General features: G+C 44.1%; 1 protein-coding gene across 1 annotated transcript in view; it reads right to left on the reverse strand.

Annotated features, from left to right (window-relative positions):
- The window catches only part of TRPV1 (transient receptor potential cation channel subfamily V member 1), a 544,023-nt gene that overhangs the window by 351,394 nt on the left and 169,662 nt on the right, over positions 1-22,967 (reverse strand). Inside the window, exon 5 of the mRNA XM_078679941.1 lies at positions 17,682-17,822. Within this exon, the coding sequence (XP_078536067.1) occupies positions 17,682-17,822 (141 nt within the window). The remainder of the gene's footprint in view (positions 1-17,681; positions 17,823-22,967) is intronic.

Raw genomic sequence — 22,967 nt, forward strand, 5'->3', positions numbered from 1 at the left:
CACTCGGAACTACCTAGAGATGCTCCCCCCCTTCTCCGCCTTGCCATTCGATATTGGCGGAAAGCAGTGAAGTACACCTCCCCCACGACTTCCTACGCCCCTACGACCCCACTACTTGGTATCCCACTGGAGTCCGGTCTGCACACAACCCACAAGCTAGCCCCATGGCATGACGCAGGGGTCATGCACATTGGAGACCTATTCGCAAACGGACGCATATTATCCTTTGAGGACTTCAGGGCCACACATAACGTCCCAGGAGGCTCATTCCTCCTACATGCTAGTATACGTCACTATGTGGCGGAGAAATGGGCGGGAGAGGGCGGAGAGCCACCCACAAACCCACTACTGTCGATGGAATACCTCATGGGAGCGGGAAGCCACCTAACCAGATGGCTTACTGCAGGTATCAGAACCGGGAGAGCGATCCCCTTAACACCCCTTAAGGGCAAGTGGGAGGCGACATAGGACGACCACTTGAGGAGAAGGAATGGGAGCGAATCCTGCAATTTCCCAAAAGAGTGGCCAGAAGCCCGAAGTTCAAGTTCATTCAACTGATGGTCCTGCACCGGGCTTACCTCACGCCACGCCGTATACATGCTATGTTCCCTGACGCTGATGATACCTGCCCCAGATGCAGAGCTGATGACGCCACATTAATACACATGCTATGGGACTGCCCGAAATTGGGCTATTATTGGACGAACGTACATGACATACTTGCCAAAGCAGGAACTTCCTTATTACCCCGCACCCTAGAACACACAATACTAGGGCTGGGCGCGCGTAAACGTAGTGTGTCGACACGCTTCACTGATATGGCCATGCTACTTGCGAAACGCGTGATAACCATGCGGTGGAAATCACCCAAACCACCAGAACCTGACATATGGAGAGCGGAAGTTATACGGTGGGGCAAAGCGGAGGGTGAGGCACTGCAGCGAGAGGAACGCAGGGGCCATAGGAAGACACTGATATCGCTGGACTGGTTCACCATACTGGGAACCTTTGAATTGGACGGGGAGGAGGGTTCTGTTGTCTCGCTCTCTAATGCTTGAACTGTGAACTACCCTCACTACATCATAACTTGCCTCGATATTAACGGGTGCACTTTGAACCATGTTAACCGGGAACCCATGCTTTTTGTTGTTTGTACCTCTGGCTGATTGTAAGGGACAATGTAATAGGAAGGAGCTATGTATGGGAGCAGCCAAATACCACTTGATAACTGCAATTACAAATGAGAGTGCCATGGGTGGGTATACCAGGGGTGGTGGGTGGAAGATTTATGGGGGTTCTGTTGAGTTAATTACAATGCAACAAAATGGAAAATTTACATCACGATTGTTATTACTGTACAGCGAGGAGCATGCCCTTATGTGATTGTCGTTTTATGTAGACTGTAACACATTGATGCTCTACTTGATATGCAAATAAACACATTTTCAAAAAAAAAAGGTACAAGTGCATGCAGCTCAGTGAGGAACTGCTGACGAATTAATCATAACATTCTTGTACTTACAGTTGTGTGATAGACATTCTTATTACATACATACAATTCTAATACATGGCATCTCTTAAAGGGATATGCCTATTACTACACATCTCCCTTCTTAATAAAATAAAATAATACAAATAAAATATAACACAAAAAGAAAGGAAATTTCAAAAACGAACAAACTCCTCAAATTTCTTTGGAGTAATAATACGTCTTCCAAATTTGCTGGATTTGTTTTCCACATTGTTGTCTTTAGTCACGACCCCACTCAGCAAACCTGATTCCACAGCAGTCACACGATTATGAGATTCAATCTATTAAGAATAAAAACCCAGCTGACTTCCCCTACTCCCTTTCTCCTGAGAAACTTCACAACTCACACCAACGTCTGATCTTTGCGTAACCCATGGAAAATCTAATAAATGAGAATTAAGAACCTGAACTCTAGACGCAAAGTTCATAATCACTTTTTCCCCCTTTCCACCAATAATCCCTTTTCCCATCCAAAACACGTCTTTTTATTAACCATTGTATCCCAAGAAATGGCAGTATGACTCATGTGATGAACACTACCATCATCAAGTTCAACTTTTAGTAACAATCCTCGGATCAGAAAACTTAGATTGTAGCTTCCCTTGTTTTTTTCCACTTTTAACTCTGACACTTTGTCCAACCTTCACACACACTTCTTTGGTGCCATGTTTGGCATCAAAATAAAGTTTATTTTTGCATTGAGAGTTGATTAAGGATTCCTTAACTTGTTCACAATCCCATGCGTACTTTCTACTTCTACCTAGCCATCCGGGATTAATTTTGCAATGAGGAAACCTTCCACGCATTAATCCAAACGGACTCTCTCCAACTGTATCATGGACAGTAATTCTATATGACCAAATCAGCTTGTTGAGTTCATCATCCCAATTCTTATTTCCTTTTTTTGCTAACTGTAAAACACCTTTTAAAAGCTCTCTCAACTACAGAATTACCCCTAGGATGATACAAAACAGTAAACTTCTGTTCAATACCAGTATTATCCATGAACTTATTCATCAAATTTGATTTAAATTGAACTCCATTGTCAGTCAATATGGAAGCCAGAAAACCCTCTCTTAAAAAACATTTTTCTAAGAAACTAAGAACACTCTTAGTATCTACTTTAGTGACAACATCAATCTCAAGCCACCTTGAAAACAGATCAATAAGTACTAAAATATACTCAGTAACATCATCTTGCCAGACTATAGGTCCCATAATATCTAAAGCAACGTTTTTCCCATGGTAAATTTGGACTAAGTGATGACATGGGAGGGTTGAGTGTCTTTTGTGTTTTATCTGAACTTTCACAACTAACACATGCACGTACATCTTTCTATGTCTAAGTCAATTCTTGGCCACCAATACAATACCTTAATATTTCTCTTATTACCAGAAACTCCAGGATGTCCCTCATGGCCTATCAATACAATCCTTGTTCGCATGCCTTTAGGCGGTACAATTTTTTCTCCTCTACAAACAAAATCACCATCTAAACTTAATTTGTCCCGTACCTGCCAGAATGCTCTTAACTCAGCATTGAGTTTGCACTCGTTTTTGACTGTTAACAAAATGTCATCCTTCTTATATTCTTCTTCCCAATCACTCTTACATAGCCCAGCGGTGTCGCTAAACACCCCAGCAACTAAAAACTCACACCAGGGATCAGGGTCAATTTCCTTCAAAGGTAAGGACAATCTACTGAGAAAATCGGCAATAACATTTTTTGCTCCAGGGACATATTGCACCTTGTAAACAAAGTCTTGAAGTCTCATAGACATCCTAGCAATTCTTTTTTCTCGAAAGACCCTCAGTAGTTTCGTCAACGGTTTATGGTCAGGATGCAAAACACATTTTTTCCCCATATAAATTTCCTAAGATGCTCCATGGCCCACACACACGCCAACGCCTCTCGTTCTATCACTGAATATTTCTCTTCTGGTGGAGAAAGAGAACGTGATGCAAATGCTATGACAACTTCTTTGCCCTGCTCAGAAATTTGGGACAAAACACCCTCCAAACCAGTTCCACTGATATCAGTAGTTACAACTGTATTTGCATGTGGATCAAATCCTTGTAATGTAGGTGCATAGGCAATGGCTTCCTTGATGCTATTGAATGACAACTGACAAGCGTCAATCCACGCAAATGCAGCCTTGTTTTTCATTAGCAAACGCATCTCATATGTTTTTTGTGAGAAGTTGTTGACAAACTTTGAATAAAATTCTGCCAAACCAAGAAAAGATCGAAGTTTGTCCTTTAATTTGGGAGAAGGGGATTGAGTATGGCTTCCACGAAATTGCTCTTAGGTTTAATGCCAGTTCCACCAATTTCGTGGCCCAAGTATGTAACTGATGTTTCTGCAAATTTGCATTTGCTGCCTTCAGCAATCAACCCATTGTCTTCAAGAATGGACAAAACCTCTCTCAGGATGGCATCATGCTGTAACTTGTCCTTCCCCATTATCAGAATGTCATCCTGAAAGAATACGACCTCACGAATGTGACTGAATAAGTTTGACATTAGCCTCTGAAATACAGCAGCGGCTGATGCCAAACCAAAAGGCATTCGTTTAAATCGGTAACAACCAAATGGTGAGCAGAACGTGGTGAACTGTCTGCTTCCCTTTTCCAACACCACTTGGTGATGCGCAGCAGAGAGGTCCAAAGTGGAAAACCATTTAGCATTGCGTGTCATAGATAACATTTCATCAATCCTGGGGAGTGGAAACTGGTCAACCAATATATTGTTATTAAGATACCTTAAGTCCACACACAAACTGGCCTTTCCATTGGATTTACGACCAATGGAGAAACCCATTCGGCTGCTTCTACAGGTTCAATGACGTTATTAGTTAGCATTTTCTCTAACTCCCCTTTAACTTCCTCCCTAACTATAAAGGAATATTTCTTGTTTATGTATTTCAGGAATCGCTCCCTCCTTTAAACACATTTGATGGGTAAAACCATTTAGTTTTCCCATACCCTTCGCAAAAACACTTCCGAAACTCTTGTAGAACCCATTTCTTAGTGTCTTCCCCATCACACAACACTAAAACCTGCTCCTTACCGTTCGGATCCAGAATGATATCTAATAGCTTTTGGTTTTACTACCCCAACACTGATGATCCTTCCTTAGCTATGTACAATTTCCCAACAGATTGTCTCTCCTTAAAATGGAAAATTAAGGTTCTAAAACCTAACATGTCGATTTTTTCTCCTGTGAAACTCTCAGCAGAAACGTCATTAGGTTCTAACCATTCTCCGATAATATTGATAAAATGATTTTTCCATACATCTTGTGAAACTATAGTAAAGGGGGACCCTGAATCTGCAGCTAATTAGACTGTGATACCTCCAAGAGAGTCATGACACAAAGGTTTTGAAGGGGAACTACCAGTGATATTTAGTACCACTATCTTCTTCTGAACACAATTAATCTGTACCTCATTATCACTAGAGCTTGAGGAACTTTCATCCTCTCCTTCTTGTAAACAGGCATCTTTTCCTTTAGAATTTTATTTAGGTTTGTGTCTGCAAACCCTAGAAAAATGCCCAATTAAGCCATATTCCAAACACTTTGCAGATTTAGAAGGACATTTCTCATATGCTGCTGAGTGTGAGTAACTACCACATCTATAACAAATCAAATTACTAAATTTATTTTGTTCTGTACTATCTGACTTTCTTCTATCAGCATTATCTGATTTTCTGATATCAATCTTCGCACCTCTGTAGTTTTTGTACGATGACTTCTCTTCAACGACCTTCCCTACAATTACTTCTGAACTCTTTTTATCTTGCGAAAGTGTAGCTTTTGCACAACGTTCAGAGAGTTCTACTTTTTTACCATTGCAATGATATCCTTTAAACATCCTTTGGCTTCCACCCACAACTTATCCTGTAAGTTCTTATTCTTAGTGTACATGACCACCTGATCACGTATGAACTCGTCATGTAGTTGTGCAAACCTACACTTACTCGCTAATTTTTTTAATGCCGACACATATTCATCTATTGACTTGTGTTTTTCCTGCTTCCTGTGAAAGAAAGAGTGTCTAGTGACTGCAATACAAACTGAGGGAGAGAAATGGTCATCAAGATCCATGATAGCCATTTTAAACACATTTAAATTCCCTTCAGTTCTCTCGTGCTTATGTAATTCATTAAATATGCGCAATCCTTCAGGACCTATCGAAGACTCTGCTCTGTGGGGAGTCATTGCCGGTGGGACGATAATTGCATCTTTTGCTTCACCGGACCTCGCCTATTAGGACAGAGGCAGCCGGACGCCTCGAGGGAGCTGTGAACTGCTGGACCATGGTGGAGGCACGCAACAGGGCTGCGAGCGTTGCAGGGACTCCATCTCCCAGGAGTCCCTGCCTGACCGACAGCCATCTTCTGGTCCGCTCTCCCTGTTGCTCCGCCCACAGCCCGTACCCACCCCTATATCTTGGTTGTTGTGCCCCGCAGCGCGGGAGCGACGCCGGGCGAAGCCCGGGCCAAGGGCGGGCCCGTTTTAGCCCGTTCGAGCCCAGGAGAGACCGGACCAGGCCACCCATCTGTGCAATATCTTGCGGGATAAACTACTCGGATTAAGCTGCCCTGCTGGTCCCCCTGTAACCTAGGAATCCTCTACTATGGCCACTAGGGAGACCCGGAGCAAAGCAATGGCGGTGGCTGCTAAGACTAAAGGTACTTTGGATAATTTCTTGGTCAAAACTAATTGTACCGCAAGTAACGTTATGACTACCCTGGAAGCACAGTTAACTAGCGACACTGAAATTACAAGCCTCTCTACATCATTAACTTTAACTACTCCATCCCAGGAATCACTGGAGGCCACCCATCTATCGCTACTGGATAGCATAGACCAAACTATTGAGTCTGTTTTTTTACAGCTTAGGTCCTCTTCACACTCCCAGCGCGATTCCCATCTCTCCGCAACTGGCACCACCTCGATCCTATCACCCAAATCAGTTTCACCCACACGAACAGGGTCTGATTTGATTTCAAGACAAGTAAGGGGCACTAAAGAAGGAGCTGTTCCAAAACGGAAAATATTCAGACAATCTAAGGGGGCGAAAAGGGCAAGAACTGATAAAGCGCCTAATAATCTAGCAGTAACTCCTGACTCAATGGAACGGGAACAATCCCCTCATTTAACTGCCAATGTTTCTATGTCCCCACTACGTCATACCCAACTGTCGCTATCAGGGACAGGGGTCCCACTTGTCTTCGCTGAAAATTCGAGGGCAGAAGGTGATCCCTCTATATCACTTATTACTAATGTAATGGAGAGACTTTTAGAACCTCTGACTAGGAGACTTGACTGTATTGATAATCGGCTATTAGCAATTGAGATAATTATGGGGGATATGAAGGATGATCTAAAAGCTCAGGGGACTAGTTCCTGTGTACCAGATCCCCTAGCAATTTCAGTGGCAAACCCCGGGGCTGCCCTATCAATAGGCACTTCTATCGCACCCACATCATTAACTGCTCCCCCAGCCCATCCTCCCTCCATTCCTATTCCTCCTACCTCTGTACCAATCCCACTACTAAGACAAACCCCCCCTGTACCACAAGTGCGGAAATCTAAATTGCCACCACCCACCACCCCCCCAAGGCAAGGAAGAACTCAGAGAAAGGCAAATGTCCCAAATGTACAAAATGTTCCGCCCCCGATTAAATCACATACAGTTAACCTCCCGCCTGAAGTTGCTGCCTATACTGCAATTCTGGCTGGAGTTTCAGAACTTACCACCAACATGACGGAACCATTTGATTCCCTCAGAAATAAGGTGATTAGTTGGCTGAACATTCATAGACCATTGCCACCAAATCTGAGGGGGGATATTTTAATGGTCAGGCGGGTCCCATGGGTGGGGCAAGTTAGCAAGGAGATTAAGGGGGATTGCATCTTGGTTACCTTTAAGAGCTCCGAGATCGTCCAACATATCACCAATTGGCTAGGGGGCTCGGGAACCACTAGCATCCAACTGTTACCGCTTTCCTTTTTCTACCCGCCAAAAAAGAGCAATAGTGGGCATTGGGGGGTCGATGAAGGTTGGACTAGGGTGGGCTTTGCCATTGATGGGACAAGGTATAGGCCCCCAAGACACCAATTCCCAATGCAAATAAATTACATGCACCCCAATAGGTACACCTGTCTTGAAGAGGTAGACTGACTGATTCAAGACCATGGAAAGGAGAGGAGCTCCGGGGCAGCCCATTCGAATTCTAAAATAACTTTAGAGTTCGAACTGGAGGCGATAAGCACAATAGACCCTCTAGTCATCCCTGTGCCTAACAGTCAGGAGAATACTTTTACAATTCATTCCCCTAAGCCCCTACGTAGGGCGTCAACTGACTGTAAGTTACTTAAAATACTCTCATGGAACATAGCGGGTCTCTGCAATAAACTAGTTTGCCCAGACTGGGGCGCATTCATCGATCAGGCCGACATATGTATGTTCCAAGAAACATGGGCACGGGAGGAGCAACATCGTATGGGATTTGCGTCATTTTCAGTTGCCGCTAAATGGGCAGGAAAAGGCCGCCCTTCGGGGGGGGTTAACAATTTGGGTGGCAACACACTTGGGTTGCAGTGTTAAATCCCTGGAGACATTTTCAGAAGACGTCCAGTGCCTGGTTTTAGAGTGGCCGAATGGTTTAAGATTGGGAGTTATTAATGTTTATTCTAGGCCAGTTAGTGTTTCGGTCAATTCAAAAACAATTGATGAACTGTCCACCTTTCTAACCCACTTTCCGGAGAGAGTTATGTATGTGGTAGGAGGTGATCTTAATTCCCAGTTTGAACCTCTGGCTGGTTTGCTAGACGCAGTAAATCAGGAAGAGGACGATGTCTGGGGAATCCCTCAAGTAGCTGGTCCTGTTGCGAGAGTATGGTCCCCATTAGCCCTACAGATTACAACTTTAACATTGACCCACTCGATAAGGGCATGCAATGGGCGCGTGAAGTCAGATGTGCCACCCGCCTTTACTTTTTCCCAGTTAGGAAGGAGGGCACGCCTAGACTACATGTTTATTGAATGTAGGGAGTGGAAAAGAATTGCAGACTTTAAGATCACACAGAGGGAGGAGAGCGATCATGACCCACTGACGTTAGTCCTCAGGATCCCCGGTGCTGGTGAGGTGCTTCTACCTGAATGTGACAACTTAAACACAGCTACACTGTACAGTAACAGACGTAGGATTAGATGGGACAAGCTGGCCAAAAACTCAATCGAAATGGCCAAAATGTATACCCAAATATTACCGGTACTTGAGGGCGTTGCCGCACTGGCCCCGGAGCACCCCCCGGGCGACTTCCATTTAAAACTAGGCAACTTACATAAAGCATTAGTTAGTGCCATAAAAGAAACCCTAAATCCCGTTGGTGTAACAAAGGTTGGGCATTACAGGAAGCCATCCTGGTACAATAAGGCGTGCAGACAGGCAAAAAGGGAGCTCCTAGAGGCGCTAAAACAAAACACCAGCAGGCCCCTAATAAAAATAAGGAGGCAAATATACAGGAACCTTACACGACACGCCAGGGAGGAATGGGAAGCTGACAAATGGGCCGACCTAACTTCAGCTTTGGCGGTCAAAGACGCCCGTAAGTTTTGGCAAATTGTAAGTACAGGCTCGGTGGAGCCTGATCAAGCAGTGACACCGAACATCTCACCCGAGGTTTGGGAACAACATTTTGCCAACCTTTATAAGGAAGCACCCAACGATCACTCGGGGCTTATACCTTCTAAGGCACATTCCCTGGAATGTGATCGGCCAGAGCTCACCTTCTCCTTGATTGAGGTAAGAACAGCTATAGTAAATCTCCATACGGGTAAGGCGGCAGGCCTGGACAAGGTACCGGGGGATTTATACAAACAGGAACCCGAGATATGGGCCCCCTACCTTCAGAAAATCTTCAATGCAATTCTAGGGGGAATGGCTCCTCCCACTACTTGGCTGGGGGCCGAGTTGGTGCCAATATTTAAGAAGGGCTCACCTCTCTTACCACTGAATTATAGGCCTATCAGCCTTATAGATGTTTCGCAGAAACTCTTTTCAAGGCTGATCCTGGATCACCTTTTAGAATGGGTAGAAGATTCAAAAATTTTGAGTGTCTATCAGGCGGGTTTCCGAAAGAAGGTATCCACCGTCGACCAGATCTTCAGACTAAAGATGCTGTTCTGGAAAACGGTCAAAATAAAGGGGGGCTCCCTGCATACTGTTTTTGTTGACCTCCGTGCGGCATTCGACCTGGTCCCACGGGGGAAACTTTGGAGCGTATTAAGGGATCTAGGCATACCCCTGCCTCTCTTGAATATCCTAATTCGCCTCCACTCGCAGAAGTTTGCAAGGGTAAGATGTGGGAGGCAAGGGACCCTGTCGGCAGCCTTCCCCGTTTGCAGGGGGGTAAGGCAGGGTTGTGTGTTAGCACCGACCCTGTTTTGCCTCTTCGTAAACGGGGTGATTGACTGCCTGAACAGGGTCCCAAATAGGGACGCTCCTAGGCTGGTGGGAGCAGGTGTCTCTGCGATCATGTTCGCAGATGATACCTTGTTGCTCGCAAAGACACCAATGGGTATACAGAGAGTCCTGGATGCCTTTGTTGCCTTCTGCCATGACAGGGGCCTGGAAATAAACAAATCTAAAACAAAGTACATGATTTTTAACCCACCGAGAGCGTCTCGTCCCAACCCTATCATAGAAGGTGTTCGCCTGGAGAGAGTCTCAACATTTGAGTACCTGGGCCTAACTCTGAACGAGGAAATGACTTGGGTACACCACCAGACCAAATCCCAACTAAAGCTCTCCCAAAAAATAGGCGGGATTTTTAAACTCCTCAAACAAACCACCTTTAAACCAGTATCTCCTCCTCTTGAAATTTTTAAGCTGCAGGCACGGGGTGCGGTGATCTACGGGGGCGAGTTATGGGGACACTGCTGCCACCCAGACATTATCACCACCGAAAACAAGTTTATTAGGCAGCTGTTATCTCTACCACCTGGCACGCCCCTTCTCCCTATTAGATTAGATCTGGGCCTTAGATCAATAAAGGAGGAACTAGGCCTAAAACCTCTTGCCTTTTGGAGACGACTATGGGCGACTCCTGAATTGGCCAGTTATAGGAGTGAATTGACTGAACTCCTACAGCTGCCAAATATATGGAATATAGCGATACAAAAGGGGATGATGGACGGAGCATTTGTACAAATCAAACACTCACCCCCAGTCAACTGATCTGGGTTTAATCCATCACCATTCTTTAGTTCACTCAGTCACCCCAGTTCAGACATGGCTATATGCAAATCAGTCTGACCCTGTGCCTTGTGGGAACAGTCCAGCCCGAACTGCCAAGCCATGTCTTCCCTGGACCGGAAACAAGCATCCTGGGACCGGTTTCGGATTCATAATCCTCATCAGCCAGGCTATCTTGAATCCAGTGGCCAAGTGAACAAGGGACTCACGTCTGAGCATACCCTGCCACACTTAGGGCGAACAAAGCGATACAAAAGGGGATGATGAACGGAGCGTTTGTACAAATCAAACACTCACCCCCAGTCAACTGATCTGGATTCAAGATAGCCTGGCTGATGAGGATTATGAATCCGAAACCGGTCCCAGGATGCTTGTTTCCGGTCCATGGAAGACATGGCTTGGCAGTTCGGGCTGGACTGTTCCCATGAGGCACAGGGTCAGACTGATTTGCATATGGCCATGTCTGAAATGGGGTGGCTGAGTGGGCTAAAGAATGGTGATGGATTAAACCCAGATCAGTTGACTGGGGGTGAGTGTTTGATTTGCTCAAACGCTCCGTCCATCATCCCCTTTTGTATCGAAATATATGGAATATCCCATGGTTCAAACATATTAGGCAAGAGTTTGACAGATTGGGTTACCCCCAAGTTTGGAGGAACCCTGCAGAAGCGTGCAGTGGGTTACCCCGGCGGGAATTGGTGAAAAGATATTACCACAAAAATGTGTCTGATTGCCAATCTAACCCCAAAACAGGGCCATTAACTATGTCATTTCTTGACCAAAAGGATAACTATAAATTTGAGCCTGTCTTGGATACAATTATCCCGAGCGCATCTAGGAAGCTATATCTCCTATGGAGATATGACTCCCTACCGCTCAGAGGTCTAACAACACGATGGTATCGTGATGCCCCTGCAAACTGCCCAGTGTGCGATGCTGAAATAGAGTCGGATGTACACATGGTCTTCTTCTGCCCCTCCTACATGACTCCCAGGAAGAAGTGGATAATTCCCATCTGCAAAAATCTGGCTATCAGGCACCACCAACAATCATATCGAATATTAAAAACGGACCTGTCGCCATGTATTGTCTTTGGGTTACATAATTCCTGGCTGCAATGTGGAAAATCAGGAGGAAAAGTCTGGAATAATGTATTATTACGAACAGTGTAACCTGGCAGAGGGTAACGGGCTTATGTTGTATCAAAGGGGTAGTTCAAGGGACACGCTTGATTTAGGATGTTGGAAAATGTGTGTCTCATTTCTTCTTTAAACTTTTCATAGTAATTGATGTTTTAACTTTTTTAAAGCTGTATTTTACTGTACTTCTTTTATGACATCCATATGTCGAAATAAAGATAATTGAAATGAAATGAAATGAAATGAATATAACAACATTCTTTTTTTTCCTCTCAGGGGAGAAGAGTCCGCTGTCATCTTCTAGGTTCGCAATATAATTGAGAAAATACTTCTTCCAGTCCAACCACGCCACTACAGGTTCGCCAGGTGGTGGCAAAAATTATTGTGGAGAGTAGATGTGCAAATTTGACAGATTGACATCTCCTGCAGCGTTTGTTCTTGTAGAGGCTGCGTAGTAGGCATGACTTGACAAAGGTAAGATGAGCACACGAAAAAGTACTATTACTACTCAGTAAATACTTCTTGAACACGATGAAAATTTCACCGGGAATGGAACTAAAAAGAATCCTTGTTGAAAATGTATGGAAAAAAAAACACGAGAAGACTACAACAGTAGTCAAAGAAGTCAAATAGCAAAGTAGACAATATCTACTTATTTAACTTCAAGTAAAAAAAAATATGCAGCAATGGTAGTACAGCTGACTGCCACAATATTTTATGTCAACTGCAAGTAAATAGTGCTGCATGCCCTTGTTAATGTACCTACAAACAACAAACTCAGTCATAAATAAATACCGTAGGGTACTGTTTACTGACGGGCGAAATCCAAAAATTACACCGGTTTACTCCCGATCACGGTCTTTGTCCTATCATCAAGGAGCAGCGTTGAACTTCGAAGGTAATGCGAAGCAAAAAAAAAAATAATCAAAATGGCTCCTGCGTCGTGACGCGTAGTCCTCTTTCATTGTTTATGGAGGAGTTACCGCGAAGACTTGTGACATACTGGTGAATGAGAATGAAGACGCGCCAGAGTTCTTAAAAGTCACGGAACGACAGCGCTAATATTTGAAGTTGCCTGATGCCGTTGGTTCTTTCCGACAGTAAGTGTATGAAATGGGAAGTGGGAAGTTGAAAAACGGCATCAAGGGGGAAACAGCGAGGACCGTGCTCCTTGGCTAATATTGGCAAGAAAACCTTGTTTTTCAACTCAGCAAATCTATTAAAGAAGTTAAAGCGGAGGAATAATTTATTTATTATTATTTTAAGAATTTATAGAGCGCGACTGTCACCATTGCAGGCATCCTGGCGCTGACAAAATCCAAACCAAGGTAGAAAAGAGACAGCAGAGTATGCCTGACCAGCGAAGCTAGCCAGGGAAAAGCCAAGTTTTTACCTTTTTCCTAAACTGCAAAAGTTCATTAGTGGCCCTAATCTCGATGGGGAGAGTGTTCCAGAGTCTGGATGCAGTCACCTGAAAGGATCTGCCACCAGCTCTGACCTTCCTAAATCTGGGAACAGCTACCAGTTTAGCATCCGAAGAACGAAGGTGTCTGGAAGGAGTGTACCAGACGAACTTGGACCTAAGGGGAGCTGGGCCACATCTGTGAAGAGCCCTAAACACAATACAAAGGGCTTTGAATTGGATCCTCTGTCTAAGAGGAAGCCAATGTAGTTTTGCAAGGGCAGATGGACCATGAGATCTCCTAGGCAGTCCCAACGCCAATCTCGCCGCCGCAGATTGAACCCTTTGGAGTCTGTCCAGTAGGTACTCAGGGGACCCGAGCAGGAGGGCATTACAATAGTCCAACCTGCTCAGGATGGTAAATCTAACCACCTGGGTACGAGCGTGGGATGGTAAGAGGGGCAGAACCTTCCTAAGTGAGCGGAGAATGGCAAAACAGCAGGCCTATGTTTTCTGAACATGGGTATCCATACTGAGCCCATGATTCAACATAACTCCCAGGTTACGGACAGAGTCCGATGGCCGGACAATAGAGCCGGATTCCGGGGGCCAGAAATTGTTGGGAAACGGACGGGGATCCTTGTTCCAGCGCTAAAAAGCACTTCAGTTTTCCCGGCATTAAACTGAAGCGAATTCGCCTTTAGCCAGCTGGCCGTATTCCTGAGGCAGTTGTGTAAGACCTCCACAGAGATGGACTCCTCTCCTTCCAAGGAGAGGATCATCTGCGTGTCATCGGCATAATTAACAATTCGAATGCCAAAACCTTTAATAAGCGAAATTAGTGGCCTAAGGTAAATGTTAAAAAGGATAGGACTGATGGCAGAGTCCTGAGGCACACCATGCAAGACCGGGGAGAAAGGTGACTGAAAAGGAGGCATTGAAACCGCCTGCTGCCTGCCCTGCAGAAAAGACTGGAACCAGCTCAAAGCTGAGTCTCTCACCCCTGCTTCAAACAACCGCCTTAGCAAGATCTTGTGATTAACTGTGTCAAAGGCGGCAGACATATCAAGCAAGATCAAAAAGGAAGCCTGATTTCTGTCTGCGCGCCTCTGAAGTTCATCCATGGCGGTGATGAGGGCAGTTTCAGTCCCATGGGCCGGCCGGAAGCCAAATTGATCCTCGTCAAGAAGGAGACGTTGTTCCAAGTGGGTGGAAAGAGTGTTACTAACCACCCGCTCAACTATCTTGGCAGGGAAAGGCAGCAGTGAAATGGGACGATAGTTTTTTGAGCACTCAGGATCTAGTGAAGGTTTTTTTAGAAGGGGAGAGACGAGCGCACGCTTCCAGTGAGCAGGGACAGTACCAGTTGTCAGAGATTGATTGCAGATGAGGTGGAGGGAGGGAAAAAACTCAACAGCAAGTTCCTTCCAAATTTTAGGGGGGAGTGGGTCCAACGGAGAGCCGGAAACAATCTCACTCGCTATATTAGAAAAACTTTCAAAGGTAAGTGGTAGGAAGCTGAGCAAGGGGCTTTCCAGAGTCAAAGCCGGCTTGGGTGCCTGGTTAGGCAATGGGGCGGGTCTAGATTCCAGAGGGGGATCATCATCAGTGGAGATGTCCAAATCCTGAAGAATCAGATCAATTTTTTCTTTAAAGAATATGGCAAGATTGTCACAAAGATCTTGAGACGGGACAATCTCATTCTTGCAAGCGTCTGGGTTGGTAACGCTGTTCAAGATGTTAAAAATACTCCTGGCATTATTGGTGGAATTGCAAATCAGAGAGGAGTAGTAATCAGCTTTTGATCTAATAATGAGGCTTTTGTAGGCAAGAATTTTTGTTTTCCATATTTCTTTAAAGGGTTCCTTGTAGTCGCGTCTCCATTTCCGCTCTGCTTGTTTACAGTCCAGTTTAGCAGTTTTAAGAGCATCGTTGAACCATGGAGCAGAGGCTCTGCCTCTAAGAATACGATTCTTTAGAGGAGCACGTGAGTCAACGACCGATGAAATACTGGTGTAAAAGGTATTATAGTTTTCGTCCGCACCCTTGTTTACATCAAAAAGCGAGTCCAAGTGGAACGATTCGCCAGAAGAGTGCAGTCGAGAGAACGTTTTCCAATCTCTACATTTAATTTCTCTGGATGGGGCCTGAGACTTATGTGAAACCAGTTTCTTATATACGAAAAATGTAATTAAGGAGTGCAAGCTACTACAGACTAACAACTACGAAGACCAGAGTGCAACTTGGCCACGCCCATCATGGCGATTTGTATATATTACGCGCTGCAAACGTGGCGCCAAACCAAGAAATATCTCCGCAGTGAGACCCCAGTGAACAAGAGCTGTGAAGCTTGAAACATGTTTGGGACTGAGACACTGCTGTGAGAAGCTGTTGGTGTGGTAAAAGATCTGAAAACGCTGTTGTGGGTGTCTCATGCTTCAGGGCAACTTTTTGTGGAATATATATATATATATATAATACCAAAGAAATACACTTACTAACAATTTCACCAGCAGATCGAACACAGTCCCAAATTTCCGTATTCTTTTTGTTGCGCAAGCTAGCAGCGTAAACACACTGGATTAGCATTAAAGAAACTTGCTGTCAACTAAGCGTCGTGCCGCTTTCTTCCCGAGAATAGTAAATCTGTCAGGATATAAGTGTAGAATCTCTTTTCCTTAAGCTGGGTGCCCGCTCGTTGCCAAATTTAAATGTAGTAAATGACACTTAATGCAGGAAGTTGTCTTGTAGCTTTATTAACGAAGCTGGGTACAAGTGCATGCAGCTCAGTGAGGAACTGCTGACGAATGAATCATAAGATTCTTGTACTTACACTTGTGTGATAGACATTCTTATTACATACATACAATTCCAATGCTGGCATATCGTATAGGGATATGCCTGTTACTGCAAGGGACCTGAAGCCCGGTGCTTGCTGTGACGCTTCTCATCCTTTCACAGCTCTCAATAGCTGCTGCGCTGGCAGTAGGTGCAGAGGGTGCCCTACATGTGGGCTACACTCGACGAACTGCGAGACGGAAGCAAGCACAAACGTGGGGCTGACCCCTCATTGCCTTTGCAATGTTTAGGACCCCAGGCCCTAATGCAGCACTAATGACCACACAGACAGGGCAGCTGGAATTCACTCAGTGCATGTGCGCCAGGTCTCTTTTATTAGCAGGGTCACCTGACCGGTGACGCCTGTGATGGGTGAGTGTATAGTGTAGGTACAGCATAATCCTAAACACTACAACGTTTCCAGCAGGATACTTCAAGGATGAATGCTTAAAGTTACTTTTCTTATAATTATCCAGTCTCTTACATTTTTATACAAATGAATTTTTCAAAATATTTTGAATGTAAGGAGCTACCTGCACTGCTTGCCCACTCCATACATAGCAAGTCTAGGTGAGTGTTTCTCCTCCCACTTCTTCCAGGGTGTGCGTGCAGGAAAGGATTGGGCACCAGTTAACTGGTGGCTCACGTCCTATTTGTATCTACTCACAAGCCAGAGTGGACATGCTCGACTGTATGTAGCTATTTTGTGTAGGTTTTCTGTCATTTCTGTTGAGGTGGTCTGGACTGCAAGCAAGAAGGGTTGGTGCTACCTGCCTATCCAGGCTGAGGGCTGATGTTGATGTAATCGGAGGTAAAAGTGGTGATTGCCTCCAAAGTCCAAGGCAGTACCCAGGCGTATTCGCCCTCAGCCCTAAGAGTGACACTCATTGTGATGGCTCTGTCTGTAGACTGTTTGCCCGTGTCACCAGGACACAGCTGGTCACAGGCTGCAAACACACTCCAGGCCTGATGGCCATTTTAAAGGGTTTAGGGTGGGCATTTTGTCTGAAAGACATGAAACATCAGGTAAAGGGGGGTTCCTCATTTACAGGTGGCAACTAGATTCATTAATTAATTGTTTTTTTTTTTAGTTTTGTTCAGTTTTTGTTTTGTTTTCATTATTAGATCACTGCTTAATGTGGGATAGCTATATGTAGACCAAATTAAACATAACCAGCTCTATATACCTTCACAATGTATACCTAAGTTTGACTGGTCTTAAAGAACACAAGACAAGTTATAAAGTAGTGTTTACCAACAGTGTTAAAAGGTGAGTTATATGTGATGTCTGGGGGCATTACTTAATGCATTCTTTAAACAGCCCTCGCTGCCGGTGTCCAAAGTATAAGTCTGTGCCCTCTCGCCTGGAAGTGGATCATCCAACTAAATCATGCCTGCCTCGTGCACAGAGAATTCAACACCTTTCCTCTTCGTAGTCCAGTGCTGCTCCTACCATATATAATGTATGTGTATGAAAACAGTAGATTGCATTGAGTCCTCACCAAAATAAAAGCCTGGTTTCCCTTTCAGCTGCCTGAAAAACTCTCCATCTGCCTTAGCATGGACGTCTGCCCCGTGCTGGATCAGGAGTTGCACCAGGTACATGTTCCGTCTCTCAATGGCAATGTGCAGCGCTGTCTGACCTAAGGAAATGTACAAGGATGTGATAAGCAAACAGTGCAAAGAATACAATCATAACTGCCTGTTAGGTACTGTAAAGTATCTCCACATAGCTGAAAAGTCCAGATTATATTGTGGTTTTCTGAAACCAGTGGCGGCCGGTAAATCAAAAGAGTGGTGAGGCAGGGTGGTGGCTACAGGGGATACAACGGGGGACTAATGACACAAATAAACAAAAAAAAAGAGAACTTACCTGCCGCATCACCGGCTCGCCGCATTGTGCTCTTCCAGGCTCCTTTTCTCCGCAAGCACAGGCTCCATCGGCCAATCCTGATGCTGCTCTCATGCTGCTGGTGGCAGCATAAAAATAGCATCAGGATTGGCCTGAGTGCTGATGATCTGCGCTTCCAGTGAAACATGGAGCCTGTGCTTGCTCTCTCTAACCCAGCAATGCAATTGGGTTGGAGAGAGCTTCAGTGCACATGACAGTTTTGCCGGCCGGGAACGGCGGGACAGATCGCCAGGCACACTGAATAGCAGTGCTAAACACCTCCTCTGTGCCTGTCCCCTACTCAGTCCCGTCCCTAAAACTCAGCGATAGAAAAAAAGACAACGATAATAGACCTTCTTATTTTTTGTGTTTCAGGCTCCTGGCGGGGGGGGGCGACGTTCCTCCACCATAGCCGAGGAGCCGCCGCTACCTGAGACTACATGTAGCTGCTCCGCATAGTGGGAGCTTCCAGACTCTAGTCCTTCAGCTTACTGGTATACCTGCAGTAGAAGTCTCTCCCAGCTGGGGTGTGCTCCATCACTCCGCTAACTATCTTTAAAAATTCTCTCAAACACCATTTTGTGTTAGAAGTGCCCTCACCATGCACTACTAATGAACTCTCATTATTAGTCGTGATATGTTCTATGACATGATTAATAGCATGACTGCAACATTTAAAATTGCATCATTGATGACAACACTGTGCATGGCGGGGCTCGAGTTATAGTTTCTTTAAGATACCATTTATAGTTACTTGAGACAACCAGATCTGTTGAAGTTCAGAGGTTTTGTTCATAAAAACCTATAAGTTTAAACTGAGATTTTCACCTTACAATGAAGTCCCTTTAACCTTTGTATTGTCAATGAATTTCTAAGTTAAAAAAAAAAGATCTTTGTTTGAATCCATAGAGTGTGCAAATGGTTGCATACTGCACACATACAGTACCAAATGCGATATCGCTGACATGTTATGTGCAAATTACGCAAGCTTTTACACTGTGCAAATAACTCAACAAAAATGTGCAAATTATGCAAAGTGCAAACATTTTAAGGTGATATCATTGAATCTCCAGGGATATTTTCTGTGCAAATCACGCATAAAATTTCATGTGCAACGTATGCAACCACATGTGAAAATAACCGCATAAATGCTGAAATTGTGCAAAATACGCAAGAAACGTGCAAATTACGCAAAATGTACATAATATAACACAAAATCATTGAATCTCCAAGGATATTGCCTGTGTAAATCACGTTATATCATGTGCAAAATATGCGAACACATGTGCAAATTACCGCATAAATGCAAAACTAATGTGCAAATTATGACAAGATATGTGCAAATTACTGCCATAGATGGATTGAGTCATTATGCCAGGTACTGTCACTGTATAAAAAAAATCATTGTTATATATAGCTGCCTTAATGCTTCTAGTTTGAATTTTAAAAAACAAATACAACAGTAGAGAATTAATGCATATATGTACACAAAGTCACACATAGTACAAGTTCCTATGTTGATGATTATATTTTGTGTTTGTCAAAAATTTAGAGTGCCTAGTGCAAAAATACCTCTAAATCTTAAAACACAAAAAAGAAAACTACCAGATTCAAACTGTCACTATAAAAATAAGTGAAAAAAGTGTACCAATAAATGATAAGTTAAAAATATTACAATTGAGGCAAATTGGATGAGTGTCCTAATGTTAATCTTGTTGATAACAGCGGTTAAAATCTTGTTAGAATGGTAGACCTGAACCCCACTGGCCTGTGGGGATAGGTATATCTTATTGCATGCAACACCTCTTGGATACATCCAATAGATCATACTTGTTATCAATATGCGGACTTCAAATCTATTAAAAAAAAGTGTGCATGTCTGTCTTCTGTGTTATTAAGACCATTTGGAAATTTGCTATCAAGTTCTAAAATATAGTGCGGCAGTTGTAATTGCCTTTAATGTCTAACTCATTTTCTCTGAATGGAGTGCTGTACTTGATTGTATTTACTCCAAACTTACATGCACGACAAGTTGTGCATTTGTAAAAACCTTTTCTTGGTTTCAACCATGATTCCATATGCTCTGACTCAGGACTATTTCTTGAAAATTGCCCTCCCATAGATTGAGGTTTCCTGAATGTAGTTGTGGGTTTCACTGGCAGTCTATTGCTGAGAACATTGTCTGTCAAGATGATGGGCCAATTCTTGTTAATTATAGCTCTAATTTTCCTTTCTTGACGACTGAATGTTGTGATGAGCCTAGGTGGGTCTTCTGATATATTGTCTAACCCTTCTTCTTCTATTTCCTGAGGTAGGAGCGATTCCCTGGGTCTCTTGCTAGCTTTCAATACTGCCTCTGCTAGTACTTTGTTTGTGTAACCTGTTCTCCTCAATCTAGATAGAGCTTCATTTTGGCAGCTTTCAAAATCTTCTGGTGTGCTGCAGATGTGTTTCAATCTTCGAATTTCTCCTTAAGGGATGCTGCCAATCAAGTGTTTGGGGTGTGCACTGGTTGCGTGAAGTGTTGCATTCCCTGATGTCGGTTTTCTAAAAGCAGTAGTGACTAACTTATTGTCATTGACATAAATGAACACATCTAAAAATTCAATTATGGTTGGACTGATATGTGATGTAAAGTGTAGATTAAACCTGTTATCATTGATTGTCTTGATGAAATCCTCTCTACTATCAGTATCTCCATTCCAAATAATAAAAACATCATCGATGTAACGCAACCAATCCTGTTGTCAAAAGTTTCTTTATGTTGTACCTTGAGGACCTGCTCCTCCCAATAGCCCACGTGTAAACACGTGTAGCTTCGGGAGAAGCAGGCCCCCATAGCAACACCCTGGATTTGCCTATACACATCCTTGCCAAATGAGAAGTAGTTATTTTCTAAACACCAAGGGCCTCATTTATGAGGCTGTGCGTCACTTTTACGCCGCCGGTGCGTCACTTTTTGTGCCGCACCAGTGGCGAAAAAAATGCGCCTTGTTGTGCCATATTTACAAAATGACGCATCTAGGTAGATGCGTCACTTTGTAAACCCCTGCGCCACATTATACCTGCGCCAGGTATAATGTATGCAAGGGGGGCGTATTGACGCAAGAAAGGGTCATGGATGTGACGCAGTGAAATCTATGAGATTTCACTGCGCCACTTCTAGGACTCAAATGCGTCAAAATGTTATGCCTGCCTCACAGTAGGCGTAAGACTGAAGCAGGCCCTTTCACATGGGACTTGTCCCATGTGAAAGGACACATTGCTGGAGTTGCGTCACTTTTGTGACACACTCCAGCAATGCGTCACTTTTGCGCCTACAGATACGTCAGAAATACTGGCGTATCTGTAACTCCTTGCACAATGAGATTCTATATATTGAGTCATGAGAATCATATTGTCAGTCCATGCGATGTTCTTCAATTTATTTAAGAAATCCCCAGTGTCTTTCCCAAAGGAAGGTAATGTTCTTACTAAATCCTGGAAATAAAAATCCACGTATTGCCCCACCTGTTCGGTCATGCTCTTTATCGCTGACATTATGGGGCGTCCAGGTATTGGAAAACTTTTTTTGTGGATTTTGGTAATAAATAAAGAAAGGGAAGAACTGGGTGCTCATTAAACATGAAGTGATATTCGTCTGCCGATATCATATATATATACACATATATACACATATTTACATGTAGAACCAACGGATGTATGACATTACAACGCATGCTTTTACCACGCATGCTTTTACATTGCAGTTTTTACAACGCATACCATTACAACGCATAGCGCTTTTGGGTGTTGGATAGTGAATAGTTTAATTTACTATTCCAACTCCAGTCCCCGTGGATAGTAGGGAAGGTGTTGGATAGTAAATTAAATCTATTCCCTATCCTAGAGCGCCCCCCAGCGCAATGCGTTGTAATGGTTTGCGTTGTAAAAGTTGCAATGTAAAAGCACTGCGTGGTAAAAGTTGCGTTGTAAAGGATGTTTCCCAGAACCAACCCTTTCTTTCAAGGAAAAGGTACTCCGGACACTCCAGCAACAAGAAGTCACTCACCGATGCGTTTCGCCGTTAAGGCTTGTTCACTGTGAAGCTAGCAATGTTATACTTCCGTATACATACTTCCATTCATGGCAGTAAAAACAGGACTAACGCAGTACTTGTATGAAAAACCATATGAATTGTGTGAAAAAATGTCCTTGAAAAATTTCCTTGGAAAATGTATTTGATGCCAATTATTTATGTGACTCGAATATAATGAAATTGAGTATGAGCAGGTATTATACTGATCAAATGTGTGAAATGGCAGACAAAAAAAATCTGTACCAAGTAATGCGGGCAGTGTGCTGGCGGGCAAAAAGCCCGTCTGCCAGGGGTCCAACAAAGGCAATTGTTACAATTGCCTGTCAGACCCGCCCGCATTCCTAGGATGGTGGCGGTGCCTAGAAGGCACGGTCCATCACATTAGGATGCTGTATCCCGCCCGCCATTCCATGGCAGTTCTCCCTCCATGGAAAGGTTGGCATGGATTGTCTTTGGGGGGCCTGTTGCGGGTCCCCCTTGTGCAGGGGCTGATTGTTTGTGCACTTGGGGGGCACCTATGGTGCCCCCCTAGATTTCCCTGCACCACATGGCAGGCACCTTATGGTTCCTGCCACCTAGTGCAGGAAAATGCAAACAGTGTATTTATAACATTGCGGCAGGTGCTGCAGCCAACAGCACACACGGCAATGTTAAACGTGCTATATACGGCCGCCCTGGTGGTGGCTGCATTGTGATTTCACTTGTGGGACCGCCGTCTTATAGGCGGCCGGTCCCAATCCCCATGACGATGGTGGACGGACTGAAGTCCGTCCACCATCTTAATGACCCCCTTACTTCGGAAAAGATCTCTATCAAGAA

This window comes from Lissotriton helveticus, chromosome 3_1 (genome assembly GCF_964261635.1).
Source record: "Lissotriton helveticus chromosome 3_1, aLisHel1.1, whole genome shotgun sequence".
In the NCBI taxonomy this organism is placed as follows: Eukaryota; Metazoa; Chordata; class Amphibia; order Caudata; family Salamandridae; genus Lissotriton; species Lissotriton helveticus.